Here is an 18651-nt window from a genome sequence, read left to right as displayed (position 1 = left end):
AGTGCCGGCAGCACCGGCAGCACCGACTGCGCATGCTCCAGATGCCGGCCGGAGGCCTAGGCGTTTGTCCCGCTCGGTGAGCGATAGTCCCGGCCCCCCTCCCCGCCCCGCCCCGCCCCGCCCGCCGGCGCCATCGCCATCGCCATCGCCATGCAGTAGCGCCGCTGCTCCTTGTGCGGCCCGATCCCCAGCTCCCCCCGGGACACCATGGACAACAAGTCGTTCGCCATCGTGCTGGACGAGATCAGGAAGGTAAAGGATCGGCCGCCGTTCACAGACCAGCACAGGGCCAGGGAGAGAGCGCTGCAGGGAGCCAGCGTGTGTGGGGAACATGCAGAGGTCCCACACACCACGGTGTAAAACACCATCTGCAGTTCCTTCCTACACATCTCAATATTTGTCACTTGGTGTATTTATTGTCACTTGTATATACACACAGTGAGATGCTTGTCCTGCAGAGTGGACACAAGGAACTGCAGATGCTGGTTTACACAACAAGACACAAAGTGCTGGAATGACTCAGCGGGTCAGGCAGCATCTCTGGAGAACATGGGTGATGTTTCGGGTCGGGATCCTTCTTCAGACTGAAGCAAACTGAATAAAGATTTGTGTAAGAAGGAAGTTCAGATGTTGGTTTAAGCCGAAGATAGACACAAAAGCTGGAGTAACTCAGCGGGACAGGCAGGTCGGAGGAAGGGTCTTGACCCGAAACGCCACCTGTTCCTTTTCTCCAGAGATGCTGTCTGATCCGCTGAGTTATCTTTTGTGTCTATCTTTAGAATAAAGCTTTCCCAATGTGCATTCACAATGCAAGCTTTCAGACACATAAATGACCCTCTTATTTATCTCCTATCACATAGACAAGTTTGGTCAAGTAAGTTACTAGTTTGCATGCATCCCATGGACTCCAACCATTTGTCAGTTGGTGTACTTATTGTCATATATAGATACAGCAAGATGCTTTTTCTGCATTGTGGACACAAGGAACTGTTAATGCTGGTTTACACAAGAAGACATGAAGTGCTGGAGTAACTCAAATAGATAGGTGATATTTGGGGCCAGGACCCTTCTTCAGTCTGAACAAGTGTCCCAACTGAAAATGCAGTCTGAAGATGGGTCCCAACTTGAAACATCACATATCAATTTTCTCCATATATGTTGCCTGAACGCTGAGTTACTCCAGCACTTTGTGTCTATCTATGGTCAGGTGACATTTCGGTCGGGACCCTTCTTCAGACGGAAGCAAACTGAATAAAACATTCTTGATGTGCGATAGCAATGCCAGCTAAACACCATTGGTGCAGGTCCTCAGACATGTAAATGACCCTTTCCATTAAAATCCTCTACCTCCTATTACCAAACCAAGTTTGGATTCAACTCACTAATATGTCATGGGTCTCTCACACCCCAACCATTTGTCAGTTGTCGTGCCAATGCCTGTTCCGAACATGATGGTAAGTTAAAGTAATCTCTGCCTGCACGTGATCCATGTCCCTGCATATCTATGTGCCTATCTAAAAGCCTTTTAAAAACCACTATCGTAACTGCTTCCACCACCATCCCCGGCACCGCGTTCCAGACACTCGCCAATCTCTGTGAAGAACCTTGCCCTGCACATCTCCTTTAAACCTTCCCCCTACTCACAAGCTGTTCCCTCTAATATTTGATTTGAACACTGATGTAGGTTTAGGTTTAGTATCGTCACGTATAGAAAATGGATGCAAATGGATGGCTCGATTGTAATATATAGTTTTTCCACCGATTGGTTAGCATGTAACAAAAGTTTTACACGTGACACTAAACTAAGAATAAGAACTAAGATCAGATATTTCATGCATAGATACAATCAGTTCAAACTCGTACAATAGGTAGAACAAAGGGGAAGATATAGAGTTCTAGTGACAACGTCCAATGTCCGCATTGGGGTAGAGGTGAATCAGACAGTACTCTAACTTATGGAAGGACCGTTCAGAAGCCTGATAACAGAGGGGAAGAAGCTGTTCCAGAGTCTGGTGGTGTCTGTCTCAAGCTTCTGTACCTTCTGTCGGATGGGAGCAAGGGGAAGAAGGAATGACCGGGGTGGGACGCCTCCGCTTATGTTGACTGCTTTTCAGAGGTATTCCATCCCCTGTGGATGCATGGGGGAGCACTGCAAGAAGGAGAGTGGTGCGAATGGAAGTGTGGCCCATGGAGTGAAGTAGTGGGCCAAGGGAACAATCTTTTGGGAATGTTGAGTGTGGAGGGGAGGATGTGCCTGGCTGTGATATTTTGTTGTAGGCAGTGGAAATAGTGAAGGGTGACTGGAGCCTGATAGGGGGAATGGGAGGAGTAGAGAAGCTCTGCCCAGGGGCAGAGGAGAGGAGAGGGGAGCGAGGGCAGGAGGAGTAACAAATGGATGAGATGCACCCAAGTGCTCTGATTTATAGCAGAGAGGAAACCTCTGAGAGAGGCATGCTAGCCATTGACACGGTGTATTCTTTATATTAAAATATAAGATAATAATAATAATAATAAATTTTATTTATGGGAGCCTTTCAAGAGTCTCAAGGACACCTTACAAAAATTTAACAGGTAGAGGAAAAACATGTAAGGGGAATGAAATAAATAGTAGAGACATGACTAATACACAAAGTAAAGACAGAATACAATTCAAAACACAATATGAGGCAATTAATGCACAGATGAAAAGGGAGGGGGACGTGGGGCTAAGGATAGGCAGAGGTGAAGAGATGGGTCTTGAGGCATGACTGGAAGATGGTGAGGGACACGGAATTGCGGATCAGTTGGGGGAGGGAGTTCCAGAGCCTGGGAGCTGCCCTGGAGAAGGCTCTGTCCCCAAAACTGCGGAGGTTGGACTTGTGGATGGAGAGGAGACCGGCTGATGTGGATCTGAGGGACCGTGAGGGTTGGTAGGGGGAGAGGAGGTCAGTGAGATATGGGGGGGCCAGATGGTGGAGGGCTTTGTAGGTGAGGACCAGGATTTTGTAGGTGATCCGGTGGGAGATGGGAAGCCAGTGAAGTTTTTTGAGGACCGGAGTGCTGTGATGCCAGGATTTGGTGTGGGTGATGAGTCGGGCGGCTGCGTTCTGGACCAGTTGGAGTCGGTTGATGTAGGTGGAGCTGATGCCAAGGAGAAGTGAGTTGCAATAGTCCAGTCGGGAGGAGATGAAGGCATGGATGAGTCTTTCAGCAGCGGGAGGTGTGAGAGAGGGTCTGAGTTTGGCGATGTTGCGGAGATGAAAGAAGGAGGTTTTAATGACATGGCGGATGTGAGGCTCAAGGGAGAGGGTGGAATCAAAGATCACGCCAAGGTTGCGGGCCTGGGGAGATGGGGAGACAGTGGTGCCGTCGATGGTGAGAGTGGGGTTATTGATTTTGCTGAGTGTGGCTTTGGAGCCTATGAGGAAGAATTCTGTTTATCGCTGTTGAGTTTGAGGAAGTTATGTTGCATCCAGGTTTTTATAGCTGACAAACAGGAGTTGATATGGGAGAGGGGGGGGGTTGTGGGGGGATTTGGTGCCGAGGTAGATCTGGGTGTCATCGGCGTAACAGTGGAAGTCCAGGTTGAAGTGGCGGAGTATCTGACCAAGGGGGAGGATGTAGATGATGAAGAGGAGGGGGCCGAGTACGGAGCCTTGGGGAACGCCTTGAGTGACTGTGGCTGTAGCAGAGGTGTGGTTGTGGAGAGAGATGAAGTGGGATCTGTTGGAAAGCGGAACAGAGCCAGCTGTGTGCAGAGCCTTCAATGCCGAAGTCTTTGAGTCTGGTGAGCAGGATGTTATGGTTCATAAGATAAAGAAGTTGTCAGAGTGCACTGCCATGGGTGGTGGTGGAGGCAGATACGATAGTGCCGTTTATGTCTTTTAGATGGACACGTGGATATGGAGGGATATGGTTTATGTGCAGGCGGATAAAAGATGGCCTTGGCATCATGTTCAGCACAGACATTGTGGGCCAAAGGGCCAGTGCTTGTGCTGTACTGTTGTATGAAACTATTCATACTCATGATTTAAAGCAGTTGCTTATAACTACAGCATGCCTCATTTACATTAAAACAGTCCATAATCATTGTTGTCATTTTCCACGATTTTGAATGTTGAAGCTGCAAATATTTTGTTTTTAGGGTGTTCTCACGGATCAAAAAATAAAGGCGATTGAATATGTACACGGATATTTTTCAAGTGAACAGGTATTGTCAACAAACAAAGATTCTCTTATCTTCACTAATTGTGTGTTTTTTTCTGATATTGCAATGAACAATCTTTGTTCTAATTACTGTCATGATAGAAATATATATAACCTGATCTAGACTGCAATGTGAAAAAAAACATAGAAATACATTTTCCCTTCATCTCTTCCTATCCCTGACTCAGAACTGAAAATATTGATGTTAGTGTTATAATGTTTCTGATACTGATCAGTGACTGCTGATGAATAATACATGTTTTTAAATTGTTTGCTAACTTATAGAACATTATAGCCCTTTGGCCCACAATGTTTGTGCTGAACATGATGCCATGTTAAACTGATCTAATTTGCCTGCACATAATCCATATTCCTCCATTCCCTGTACTTCCATGTGCCTACCTAAAAGCCTCTAAACACCGCTATTGTATCTCCTTCCACCACCACCCCTGGCAATGCGTTCCAGGCCCCCACCACACAATGTGTAAAAAACACTTGCCCCGCACATCTCCTTTAAACTTTTACCCTCTCACCTTATAATTATGCCCTCTACTGTTGGTCATGTCGACCCTGTGAAAAAGGTTCTGACTGTCTATCCCATCTAAGTCTCCCATAATTTTATACACTTCTATCAAGTCTCCCCTCAACCTCTGATGTTTCAGAGAAAACAATCCAAGTGTATCCGCCTCTGCCTTGGCTGAAACTCTCTAATCCATCCAGGCAACATTCTGGTAATCCTCCTCTGCACCCTTTCCGAAGCCTCCACATTCTTCCTGTAATGGGGCGACCAGAACTGCACGCTATACTCTAAATGCAGTATAACCAAACTTATAGAACTGTATCATGGCTTCTTGACTCATATACTCTATGTCCCTAGCAATGAAGGCAAACATACTATGCGCCTTCATACTGTTCTGAGTAATTGACACACTTATCTTTTCAGTACTTTATTATTCATACTGTATGATGTTGAATGAACATAACCACTTGCAGGCTATAGAATCTTCTCTATGAGACTGAATAGTACGTTAGAATTTCATTTAGTGCGTAAATGGTATAATGATTGCCACAGGGTTGCCAGGCTATCCATCTTTGACAGAGATACAAGGAATTGCAGATGCTGGTTTAGAAAAAAGACACAGTGCTGGAGTAACTCAGTGGGTCTGGCAGCATCTGGAGAAAACATTGGGATAGGTGACGTTTCTGGTCGGGATCCTTCAGAGTGATTGTGGCCCTTCTTTCAGACAGACAATTAGTCTGAAGAAGGGTCCCGGCCCGAAACGTCACCTATTCATGCTCTCCAGAGATGCTGCCAGACCCACTGAGTTACTCTGGCACTGTGTCTTTTTATCCATCTTTGATTATTCTGCAAATCAATCCACAGGTTTTGATCAAAATGCATAATTATGTACTGATGCGAGGAAAGCTGTAGAATAGTGCATTATGAAAAGCTGCTGAAATTTACCGAATTTATGTGGTGTTGGTGTTTTTTTTGCAACGAATGTTGACGTTCTTGCAAATCTATTAATAAATATCCTGCTTTTTTTTCAGTTTTCTCTTTAAAATATATCCATTTCTTGCAGATAGTTGAGCTACTGAAGTATTTTTCTTGGGCAGAACCACAACTAAAGGCTCTTAAAGCCCTCCAGCATGTAAGTATTAATCTAATGCCGTGTTATTTTGTTGCATGATATTAAAGGAAAGCATACTCAGGAACAGCTGATACCAGACAACCGAACAGTCCTCCCATTAGCTAGGATTGTCCAACCTACCTTATTACAGACTTTGGACTGTCTCTGGAACTGTTACCTACAATGCTGACAACTTTGTCTGCACTCTTTCTCTTTGCTCTGGCTATTGCTCTTCAGGTTAGATTGATTGTATTCATTTTGAGATTTATCATTGGATTGGCCAGCAAACAAACAAAAGCTTTTCGCTGTTTCTCGATACATGCAACAATAATAAATGTAAATCTAAACATTAAAAATTTACATTGACCCTCTTTTCAGCTTGCATTAAAATATAATGGTTTCTCCTGTATACAAGTCCCTGTAAACTCCCCCATCTTTATAACTCCAAGGTATTTATACGTGTCTAATTCCAGCTACATCCTCATCTCCAAATGTAACCAATCTGTTGTGGTGTTGATGTCCTAACCTCAAATTCTCTCAATATTGCATCCCCTCTTTCCCTTCCCTCCATAAAACCAACTCATTTGGCATGACTTTTGGTCATCTGTCCCAATATTTCATGTGGCTCACAACTTTTATTTGTTTGATTATTCTCCTGGAAAGTTGCTTGGAATGTTTTAGCTTGTTCAAAGTTAATATGAATCAACATTGATAATGCCTTGTTTAATTGAGTTATCAATAATACCAATTGACTAAATAATTTAAAACTACTATTTTATATTTTTCAGAAAATGGTAGCCATCCATGTATCTAAAGTAATAAATATTCTCCATTGTCTTACTTTCACAAAAGATAAGCTCGTTGCCTTAGAGCTAATAGCTTTGTAAGTATATTTTTTGATTTAGTTATGTTATCACATGTACCTTATATTATATTTGCCATGATGTATTCATTTCTAACTGAATTATTTCCTAATCATCCTGTTGTACCTGTACATAGATGACATTTATCCCACTTTTAATCCTTCAAAACCATCTCACTACTTCTCCCATAGTTAGAATAAGCAGAAACCCTGTTCCGTGCTTCTGAAGAAGGGTCCCAACCCAAAACATCATGTATCCATATTGCCCAGAGATTTTGCCTAATCCGCTGAGTTACTCCAGCACTGTTATTTTTAAACCAGCATCTGCAGTTCCTTGTGTCTTCATACTTTTGAATGCTATCTTGGACTTGCCAGATTATATCCTTTCCTCACTAACCTCCCATCCTTCTTTCAACTGGTCACATCCCGAACCGTTGCCTATTCATGGCATAGAGTCAGAGCACGGAAGCAGGCCTTTCAGCCCAACTTGTCCATGCCGACAATGATGCCCATCTAAGCCAGTCCCATTTGGCCCATATCCCTCTAAACCTACCCTATCCATGTACCTGTGAAAGTGACTTTTAAATGTTATTATAGTACCTGACTCGACTACCTCCTCTGGCAGCTTGTTCCGTACACTCGCCACCCACTGAGTGAAAAATGTTGCCTCATGGGTTCCTATTAAATTGTTCTCCTTTCACCTTAAACCTATGCTCTCCAGTTTTTGATTCCCCTACTCTGGGTAAAAGACTCTGCATTCGCCCTATGTGTTCCCCTCATGATTTTATACACCTCTATAAGATGTTCTCCAAGATACAGCCTGTCCCGCTGAGTCACTCTAGCACTCTGTGTATTTTTTCCTTTCAACGTGAGTGCTTTATGGACAATCCGAAAATTAAATGTCTGAAAACAAGTACCAGCTGTCTTAATTTCTATTTATTTTATGTGATGGGCACGAAACCAGGTCAAAGGCCCCCAAAGTAAAATCTGAGTGTGAATGATAATAACCGTGTGTGAGATCTCCGCTGCTATTTGTAGATCAAACAGTATTGCTGGTTTGATCTGTCTGGTTTTGCTGCTGATGACCTGATCCTTAATCCATGTCAGGTTTACCACACCACCACCACCTGTTCCATGTCTTTGCCACTAATAATGATATCTCCACGATGATAGCACATGGTGTCGGAGGTGGGATTTCAGTCTGACTTTGGCTGTTATTTACAAGGCTTTTCATAGTCTCAGATATGGCTGAAGGTTTCAGGAAACCTGACCCTCTCGTTTTTGATAGCAGAATCGGACAGCGGTGGCGAACCTTTGAGCGACAGTATGATTTGTTCATTGCTGCAACTTCTCATGACAAGCCTGCAGTGGTCCGTGCAAGCATGCTCATTCTTCTCGCAGGAGATGAAGCTTCCGAACGAGCACAACAGTTTGTGTATGCTGGGGCAATAACTCATCAACCTGTCGATGGTGGAGCGCCGATCGTGACCCCGTCGACCAGGAGTGTCTTAAGAAAAAGTTTCGACAGTTGTGTGACCCTCAAGCTAATCCACTCAACGAACGTGTGAAATTTGTCTCAAGATACCGGAATGAGAATGAAACTATTGAATCTTTTGTTTGTGCCATCAAGCAGGCTGCAGGAACATGCAGATTTGGTGATCTCAAAGACGAATTTATTGTGGTCTTTTTAATGACAAACTGAGAAGGAAGCTTGTTCGCGATCCTGCAATAACTGGATAGAGCTATCGCAGTCTGTGAGACTTATGAGCTGTCGATTCAAAATGCCCAAATGCTCACTCAGGCACAACAGTCCAACACGGGAGTTGATTATATACATTCTAGCGCAGAAGTTGATAGCGTTCTAGCTCCGTTTCCAAGGCAACAGAGGCAGCAGCAGATGGCACTCCAAGGACAGCTTGGGAATACTCACTTCTTATCTTCCAGTCAACCCAGGCAAGAATTAACAAGGCAGAGACAGCTTAATTATCCTGCAGGTACACAAAATTGCTGGGGAAACTCAGCGGGTGCAGCAGCATCTATGGAGCGAAGGAAAAGCGAAGGATTAATTATCCTGCAGCTCGTTTTATTCAAGAATGTAACTACTGTGGTGGGGGGCACTGAGCTAAGAGAGAGAAGTGCCCCGTCTTTGGTCAAGTTTGCCATGGGTGTAAGAGGCAAACCCATTTCTGGAGATGTTGCAATCGCGACCTAACAGAGAGCAGACAAAGCAGACAATAAATTTGCTGCAGGCTGAGCCCCTGTCGGATTTGTCCGATAGCAGCATGGGGTGATGAGGCCTTTTGAGTGCGGTGTTCAGGTCCCTCGAATTAATACATATACAAATCTCCTGTTTATAGAAACATAGAAAATAGGTGCAGGAGTAGGCCATTCGGCCTTTCGAGCCTGCACCGCCATTCAATATGATCATGGCTGATCATCCAACTCAGTATCCTGTACCTGCCTTCTCTCCATACCCCCTGAACCCTTTAGCCACAAGGGCCACATCTAACTCCCTCTTAAATATAGCCAATGAACTGGCCTCAACTACCTTCAGCGGGAGAGAATTCCACAGATTCACCACTCTCTGTGTGAAAAAAGTTTTCCTCATCTCAGTCCTAAAAGATTTCCCCTTTATCCTTAAACTGTGACCCCTTGTTCTGGACTTCCCCAACATCGGGAACAATCTTCCTGCATCTTGCCTGTCCAATCCCTTAAGAATTTTGTACGTTTCTATAAGATCCCCCCTCAATCTTCTAAATTCTAGCGAGTACAAACCGAGTATCCAGTCTTTCTTCATATGAAAGTCCTGACATCCCAGGAATCAGTCTGGTGAACCTTCTCTGTACTCCCTCTATGGCAAGAATGTCTTTCCTCAGATTAGGAGACCAAAACTGTACGCAATACTCCAGGTGTGGTCTCACCAAGACCCTGTACAACTGCAGTAGAACCTCCCTGCTCCTATACTCAAATCCTTTTGCTATGAATGCTAACATACCATTCGCCTTCTTCACTGCCTGCTGCACCTGCATGCCTACTTTTAATGACTGGTGTACCATGACACCCAGGTCTCGTTGCATCTCCCCCTTTCCTAATCGGCCACCATTCAGATAATAATCTACTTTCCTGTTTTTGCCACCAAAGTGGATAACCTCACATTTATCCACATTATACTGCATCTGCCATGCATTTGCCCACTCACCCAGCCTATCCAAGTCACCTTGCAGCCTCCTAGCATCCTCCTCACAGCTAACACTGCCCCCCAGCTTCGTGTCATCCGCAAACTTGGAGATGTTGCATTCAATTCCCTCGTCCAAATCATTAATATATATCGTAAACAGCTGGTGTCCCAGAACTGAGCCTTGTGGTACCCCACTAGTCACTGCCTGCCATTGTGAAAAGGACCCGTTTACTCCTACTCTTTGCTTCCTGTCTGCCAGCCAGCTCTCTATCCACATCAATACTGAACCCCCAATACCGTGTGCTTTAAGTTTGTATACTAATCTCTTATGTGGGACCTTGTCGAAAGCCTTCTGAAAGTCCAGATATAACACATCCACTGGTTCTCCCTTATCCACTCTACTATTTACATCCTCGAAAAATTCTATAAGATTCGTCAGACATGATTTACCCTTCATAAATCCATGCTGACTTTGTCCAATGATTTCACCACTTTCCAAATGTGCTGCTATCCCATCTTTAATAACTGATTCTAGCAGTTTCCCCACTACCGACGTTAGACTAACTGGTCTGTAATTCCCCGTTTTCTCTCTCCCTCCCTTTATAAAAAGTGGTGTTACATTAGCTACCCTCCAATCCTCAGGAACTACTCCAGAATCTAAAGAGTTTTGAAAAATTATCACTAATGCATCCACTATTTCTGGGGCTACTTCCTTAAGTACTCTAGGATGCAGCCTATCTGGCCTGGGGATTTATCGGCCTTTAATTCATTCAATTTACCTAACACCACTTCCCGGCTAACCTGGATTTCACTCAGTTCCTCCATCTCATTTGACCCCCGGTCCCCTGCTATTTCCGGCAGATTATTTATGTCTTCCTTAGTGAAGACAGAACCAAAGTAGTTATTCAATTGGTCTGCCATGTCCTTGTTCCCCATGATCAATTCACCCGTTTCTGACTGCAAGGGACCTACATTTGTTTTAACTAATCTTTTTCTCTTCACATATCTTTATTCTTCTTTGTAGCAGCCACCATCGAGGATATCCAGTCTGTGGGTTCTGACACAGGCTTGATAACTCCCAATACCACCATCCTGCCCAGTTCGGCTTTGACCCGGTCTCTCATGGCAATAGGTGCACGCTGAGCAGGACGAGAGGCCAAAGGTCGATAGAATTGTTCTGCAGGCACATTCTATTATCACACAAGATGTGTAGAATAGTGAGCCAATGGCCACCATAACAGTGAACAATAAAGTAATCGAGATGAGAATCAACACTGGAGAGAAATGCAATGTTCTGTCTCGGGAACAGTTCAATCGTCTGAGGAACGCAGAGCAATTAAGGCCCACCAATGTTACACAATGTTCTCGCATATGGGGGAAGTGAGGTCAATACGGTCGGTATTGTGAAGCTGCAGTGCCACTTAGGGGATCAACCATACAGGTTGTGATTCTATGTCGTCAACGCAATGTTATTCCTCTTTTAGGCTATGATGCCTGCAAAGATATTAGACTGGTTACTTCAGCAAGGCTGTGCATCAACTAACTAGTTCAGGATTATATACAGCGTATTCTCATGGATTACCACGATCTTTTCACTGAAGAACTTGGCAAGCTACCAATAACTTACACTATGTCTTTAGACCCGGAGGTGCGTCCTGTGGTTCGTCCTGCTCAGCGTGTACCTATTGCCATGAGAGACCGTGTCAAAGCCAAACTGGACAAGATGGTGGTATTGGGAGTTATCAAGCCTATGTCAGAACCCACGGACTGGGTGGCCTCGATGGTGGCTGCTACAAAGAAGAGTCAACGGGAGATTCGCTTTTGTATTAATCTGAGGGACTGGAACACCGCACTCAAAAGGCCTCATCAACCCATACATACCGTGGAGGAGGTAGCTGCCCACATGGGTAAGCCAACGGTATTCTCTGTATTAGACGCCAAGAGCCCCTTCTGGCAGATTCCCCTGGATGATGCATCATCGATGCGTACCACCTTCAGCACTGCTTTTGGCCGCTACAGATTTTTGCGCATGCCGTTTGGCATCAGTTCGGCCAGTGCGGTGTTTCAGCGCTCCATTTGTGGACTATGTCATTGTTAGTGGCAAAGACATGGAACAACATGCCACCAGGTGGTGGTAGTGTGGAAAACCTGACGTGGATTATGTATCAGGTCAACAGCAGCAAAACCAGATACGGATCAAATCAGCAATACTGTTTGATCTACACCATTGATTCGAGCAAGGGCCTCTATTGCATCCAATGAATGTTTGTAGAGTAATATTAATTGCATATTGTAACAATATTACAAGAAGTGTAAAATTCATAGTATCCCACTATTAAAATATTGTTTACTACTTTGTTGTGGGAAGGCCTATAGCGGTGTATAAAATGAAGAGAGGCACAGATAGGGTAGACTATAAATATCAAATACAAGGGGGCATAGCTTTAAGGTGCGAGGGGCAAAGTTTAAAGGAGATGTGGGGGGCACATTTTTTACACAGAGGGCGGGAGAGTTGGTCTTGGCATTATGATGGGCACAGACATTGTGGGCCGAAGGGCCTGTTCCGATGCTGTATTGTTCTGTGCAAGGTGACATTTTCAGGTGCATACAGGAAACGTGATCAGCAGCTTTTATATCTGTAGGAACATTATTGATCCTCATAATTATCGACTGATTGAAGAAATTTTCCGGGTACACTTGCCAGAAAAGAAACGCTGCAAAAGAATTCTAGATCAGGTAATGCATTGCTTGCTGAGATAACTTTTTTGGTTTTGCAGGTCCATTTTTAGCGCTGTATTTATAAAATAATAATTTCAATTGTAGTACATTTGGAAGTGTCCAGTTAAGAAATAAAATCAGATAGTTTTGCTAAAGTACCTGAAACTTTATAGCACAGGAACGGGCCCATCGGCCCACAATGTCCGTGTGGAAGATGATGCCAAGTTAATCTCCTCTGCCTGTCCGTGATACATATCCCTCCATTCCCCGCATATCCATGTGCCTATAAAAGCCTCTGAAGAACCACCATTGTAATCTGCCTCCACCACCACCCATGGTAGCGCATTCCAGGCACCCATCCCCATCTGTGTAAAAAAACGTGCCCTGCACATCTCCTTTACCCCTCTCACCTTAAAACTATGCCCTCGAGTCCTTGACATTTCCACCCTAGCAGAAAGATTTTAAATACTTCTCCCTCAACCTCTGATGCTCCGGAGAAAACAATCCAAGTCTGTCCAACCTCTCCCTGGAGCTAATACCCCAAATCCAGGCATCATTCTGATAAACCTTGTCTGCACCCTTCCCTCACCACTCCATCCTTCTTGTAATGGGGCGACCAGAATTGCACACAATACTCCAAATGTAGCCTAGCCAAATTAGTGTATAATATTTGTAAGAATCTTCTGTTTAAAATGGAGGTTGGTCTTGTGATGAAAATTATAAGGATAGAGGTATAGAATAATTGGATCATTGCCTGATTAGGAGGTTATATTTTTGCTGTAATTAGTAACTGGAGTTGGGAGGGCAGAACAGTGAAAGGAGTAGAGAGCAAAGTGGAACCCAGAGCAGGGCTTTGGCTTGAGGGATAGTTTGTGCGGGTCATGAAAGTCATTTAGTAAGTGTGGCATGTTGGCGCATAGCTGCACGCATCCTAACCAAAGTTCTATAAAGCTGCACTGATGTCCCGACTTTGAATTAAGATGATAACGGTCCTCCTTTAAAATATCAATAAATTGTTAGACCAGTGAAAACGGAATGATTTAAAGTTAAATTTAATGGATATGAACCAAGACTCGGAATTATACTTGCTTTGCTGATTTGGTTTTACTTGTTGTCTACCAGGCATCGAAGGCAGGCTGCAAGGCTCCCCTTGCCATGAGATCTTCATGTGGAATGATCCCAGGGAATCCGTATCCTAAAGGAAAACCCAGCATATTAAATGGTTTGTTGGCAGTAAGTACAAAATGTTGCTTTGTCATACATTGATCAAGATTATTTGTGGCAATAATGTTGCCCAAAACTGAACACAATAGCCAAATGTGGCCTCACCAACATCTTATACAACTGTAACATGACCCCCACAACACTCTATATTCAATACTCTGACCGATGAAGGCCAGTGCCGATAGCCGTTTCGACCACCCCATCCACCTGTTTTCAAGGAACTATGTACCTGCACTCCTAGATCCCTCTGTTCAACAACACTCCCCAGAGCCCGACCATTCACTGTGTAGGCCCTGCTCTTGTTAGACTTCCCAAAATGCAGCACCTCACATTTCTCTATTAAATTTCATCAACTATTCCTCGGCCTACCTGCCCAACCGATCAAGATCATGGTGCCATTTTTGACAACCATCTTCACTATCTACAACACCACCCACTTGCTAATCATGTCATGTACGTACTCATCCAAATCATTGATATAGATGACAACCAGCAATGAGCCCAACACCGAACCCTGAGGCCCACCACCAGTCACAGACCTCCAGTCCGAAAGGCAACCTTCCACCATCACCCTCTGCTTCCTTCCATTAAGCCAATTTTCTAACCTTCCAGAGCTGCCTACCATGTGGAACCATGTTGAATGCCTTACTGAAATCCATGTATATAATCTCTACAGCTCTATCCTCATCTACCTTTTTGGTCACATCATCAAAAAACTCAATCACATTTATGGCACACGATCTTCCATGGACAAAACAATCCCGACTATCCCTAATTAGCCCATCAATATGAATGTACATCTTATACCTCAGAATACTCTCTAGTAATCTTCCGGCCACAGATGTTAGGCCCATTGGCCTGTAGTTCCCAGGCTTTTCCCTGCAGCCCTTCTTGAATAGAGGCACAACATTTGCCACCCTCCAGTCTTCCGCCACCTCGCCTATATTTAACGACGACTCATTAATCTCTGCCAAGGCATCGGCATTTTCCTCTCTAGCTTCATATGCGTCAGAAACGTTATCACCTATATGACCGTAATACTGACTGCTCTCAAGAGACTTCCATTAACTGCCTCAAGTTCCCCAGTCCTCCTGTCTTTCTCCACAGAAAAAAACAGAAGAGAAATACTTGTTGAGGACCTTGCCCATCTCCTGTGGCTCCACACAGAGTTCACTCCTTTGATTCCTGAGGGGTTCCACTTTCTCTGGTTATCCTTTTTCCCTTTATGTACTTATAAAATCTCTTGGGATTATCTGTGAGAGCTATCTCCTGTCCTTTTTTGCTATCCTGATTTCCTTTTTTAGCTTGCTGCTTGGTTCCCGAAACTGCTCCTTGGATACACTTGGTCCCAGCTGCTTATACCTGCCCCATGCCTCCTTCTTAGTCTTGAACAAAGCTATTTCCCTGGTCATCTACCCTTCCTTACGGTTACCTGCCTTGCCCCTCACTCTAACAGGAACATGCATGTCCTGGACTCCTATGAACACACTTAAAAAAAATACCACCTTCCCGATATTCCTTGTATGAATAAGTGAAATGAAATTGTGTTTATGCCAAAGATAGACACAAAGTGCTGGAGTAACTCAGCGGGTCAGGCAGCTTCTCTGGAGAACATGGATAGTTGTCCCTTTTCTCCAGAGCTGCTGCCTAATCCACTGTGTTGCACCAGCACTTTGTGTCCATAAATTAAATTGTGTGTTGGGTCAGGTACAAATTTGACAGCTGAATGGTTGAATGTGATCTTATTTAATCAGGCTCTTTCCGTGAAGAAAGAAAATGAAGAAGGATGCACTATTAGCCGAGGAATAGCAACCTGCATCCTGGGACCCTCCAAACCAGTGAGTACTAGGGCTGAGATACAGGCGTGTCCCAGTTCTTAAGGCCAAGAATTGTAGTTGTCAATTAGTGATGTTTTCCTGTTGATAAAGCAGACCAAAGGATAAACGTCCCTCTCTCTCCATCCCCTCCCCCTTTCCAGTTCTCCGACCAGTCTTACTGTCTCTGACTACATTTTATCTCTGTTTCCTTCTCCCAAATACCAATGATCTATTCTACCTTACTTGATCTCCATTCCCTTGGTCCTGTTTTCACACCTTACACTTCCTTATCTATACACTTCCTTATCTATGTACCACCCACTCTCCAGCAGGGTCTCGACCCAAAACGCTGCCCTTCTCTCCAGAGATGCTTCCTCACCCGCTGAGTTACTCCAGCATTTTGTGTCTTACCAAAGGTTAAGCATCGACATTGGTCACTGTCGAGCTAGAATGCATACTTTGAATGATTTTTCAATTTTTTAAATATTTTACTCTTAATCCTATATAATGTTATACAAAAATATTGTGAATGGAAATATTGTAATTTTTAGTAAAAAATAAGTGAATTCTCCATATGTTTCTGAATGTTCCTCTTGTCTAGGCTCCAGTAACATATAATCCTCACAAGCCTGTTCCGTACCCTATACCTCCCTGCCAGCCACATGCAACTATCGCACCAAGTAAGATTTTTATATACATTTTCCCACAACTTTTTGCATCGACTGCAATAGTGCAGTCGTGGCACAGAGAAATGCATGCATCTTGACTAATGTTATGTACAAGTACCATTACTGAGCTCCTCCTCAACACAGCTCTGGAGGAACTCACTGTGCCAGGCAGCATCTGGGAGGGCCTGGATAGGAAGTGTTTTGGGTTGGGACCATTCTTCAGACGGATAGCTGTCAAATATTGCATGTTAAACCTGCTTAATTTGTCTGAAGAAGGGTTTTGGCCCGAAACGTCGCCTATTTCCTTCGCTCCATAGATGCTGCTGCACCCGCTGAGTTTCCCCAGCAATTTTGTGTACCTTCGATATTCTAGCATCTGCAGTTCCCTTTTGAACACAATAATTTCTATGATCGGTGGATAGCTGAAGTAATGTTTTGGAATGTTGATGCCCAGGATAAAGCAGCCCACTTGATTGGCCGTGCATTCACCATTCTGAACATTCATCCGCCTCCATCAATACCACACTGTGGAGGAACTGTGTATCTATTCCAGTCTGAAATAGGATCCCGATCCGAAACTTCACCTATCCATGTTCTCCACAGATGCTGCCTGACCTGCGGAGTTACACCAGCATTTTGAGCCTTTTTTTGTAAAGCTGCATCTGCAGTTTCTTTGTTTCTGCTGTGTAACTTCCACTGCGGGTACAGTGGAGCAGCAGGGTTGCTGCCTCACAACGCCAGAGACCCGTGTTTAATTCTGACCTCGGGTGCTGTCCGTGTGGAGTTTGCGCGTTTTCCCAGTGACTGCGTGGCTTTCCTCCGGGTGCTCCGGTTTCCGCCCAAAGCCCATAGGGATGTGTAGGTTTATACGTTAATTGGCCTCAATAAATTGCCCCTGGTGCTTAGGGAGTGAATGAGAAAGTGGGATAACATAGAACTAGTGTGAACAGGTGATCGATGCTTGGTGTGGACTCGTTGGGCCAAAGGGCCTGTTTCTATGCCGTATCTTACAATTCAATTTAATTAAGAAATATCTGGGGCCCATTAAATTCTGTGTGCCTGTAATATCACACAGAATTTCATGCCCAATTTATTTCATCTCTGCTCTGGGAATTTGCTCAATTCACCGAATGTGTTTTTGCAAATAGCATAATGAATTGATTCTCAGATGGCTAAGTGACATTTAAACCATCCAGCTATGGAGAAAATGGCAAAATAAGTGCGTGATCCCACAATTATAATTCTGTTCATGTTTTAACTGTACCATTAAGGGGCTAAAGTCAGATTTCTGGTTATTAATAACAACTTTGTGTTTATTATTCTTACAAAAGACATTTAATTCAATGATTCAATTATTTTATCTCTACTCTGAGAATATTCTTGTTACAACGATTGTGTGTTTTATTGGTGCAAATAACGTAATGAATTGTGTAATGTAATTCTCTGGTTACTTAGCTTTTTTAATGTCAGAAATAAGAGAGAACACGGTGGCATTGGAAAACGAAGCAGCAAACGTATTGTCAATGGTTCACTAATCTGCCCGTGTTGTTTCTCCTGTAGGTGCGTATAACACCGCTGGCCTGGTCCCAATGGGTGGTTTCATGGCTCCTGTTGTAGCACCAGCTGCCTATGCAGCACAACAAGGTCTGCATAGCACTTATTTTAGATTTTGACACAAAAGCAAAATATGGTATTTGTCGTCTACAGTGTAAAGGAGCATTATAATGTTCCATGCTGCTGCCTCCAAATACGTATTTTGGATCAATGCTGCTGAATTTTATATGTTAGTTCTAAAAGTATTAAGGCATTTTTAAAGCGGAGATCGACAGTTTCTTGACTAGTAAGGGTGTCGGGTTATGGGGAGTAAGTTGGAGAATGGGGTTGAGAGAGAAAGATAGATCAGCCATGATTGAATGGCGGAGTAGACTATGTGTTATTAACTTATTATTGTCCGAGGTACAGTGAAAGCTTTAATTGCGTGCGATCCAGTCAGTGGAAGACTACTGTATACAGTGCCCTCCATAATGTTTGGGACAAAGACCCATCAATTATTTATTTTCCACTGTACTCCACAATTTGAGATTTGTAATAGAAAAAAAAATCACATGTGGTTAAAGTGCACATTGTCAGATTTTAATAAAGGCCATTTTTATACATTTTGGTTGCACCATGTAGAAATTAGAGCAGTGTTTATACATAGTTTCCCCCCCATTGTTAGGGTAGTTTATGTTTTGCATGCTATCCAAACAGATCACTGTGTAGGAAGGAACTGCAGATGCTGGTTTAAATCGAAGGTAGACACAAAATTCTGGTGTAATGGGTGACGTTTTGGGTCGAGACCCTTCTTCCGACTGATCAGATCATAGTA

The 18651-nt window shown here is 43.8% G+C and overlaps 1 protein-coding gene across 1 annotated transcript in view; it reads left to right on the top strand.

Moving 5' to 3' along the window:
• Positions 1 to 37: 37 nt before the first annotated feature.
• The window catches only part of proser1 (proline and serine rich 1), a 32337-nt gene continuing 13723 nt past the window's right edge, over positions 38 to 18651 (top strand). The window contains exons 1-9 of the mRNA XM_033022245.1: positions 38 to 252; positions 4124 to 4189; positions 5769 to 5837; positions 6605 to 6699; positions 12499 to 12592; positions 13697 to 13807; positions 15553 to 15636; positions 16217 to 16295; positions 17844 to 17927. Of these exons, the coding sequence (XP_032878136.1) occupies positions 208 to 252; positions 4124 to 4189; positions 5769 to 5837; positions 6605 to 6699; positions 12499 to 12592; positions 13697 to 13807; positions 15553 to 15636; positions 16217 to 16295; positions 17844 to 17927 (727 nt within the window). The 5' untranslated portion in view covers positions 38 to 207. The remainder of the gene's footprint in view (positions 253 to 4123; positions 4190 to 5768; positions 5838 to 6604; positions 6700 to 12498; positions 12593 to 13696; positions 13808 to 15552; positions 15637 to 16216; positions 16296 to 17843; positions 17928 to 18651) is intronic.

Source organism: Amblyraja radiata, chromosome 6 (genome assembly GCF_010909765.2).
Source record: "Amblyraja radiata isolate CabotCenter1 chromosome 6, sAmbRad1.1.pri, whole genome shotgun sequence".
Taxonomy (NCBI): domain Eukaryota; kingdom Metazoa; phylum Chordata; class Chondrichthyes; order Rajiformes; family Rajidae; genus Amblyraja; species Amblyraja radiata.
The sequence above is the reverse complement of the archived record's forward strand: the minus strand, read 5'-3'. Positions and strand labels throughout refer to the sequence as shown.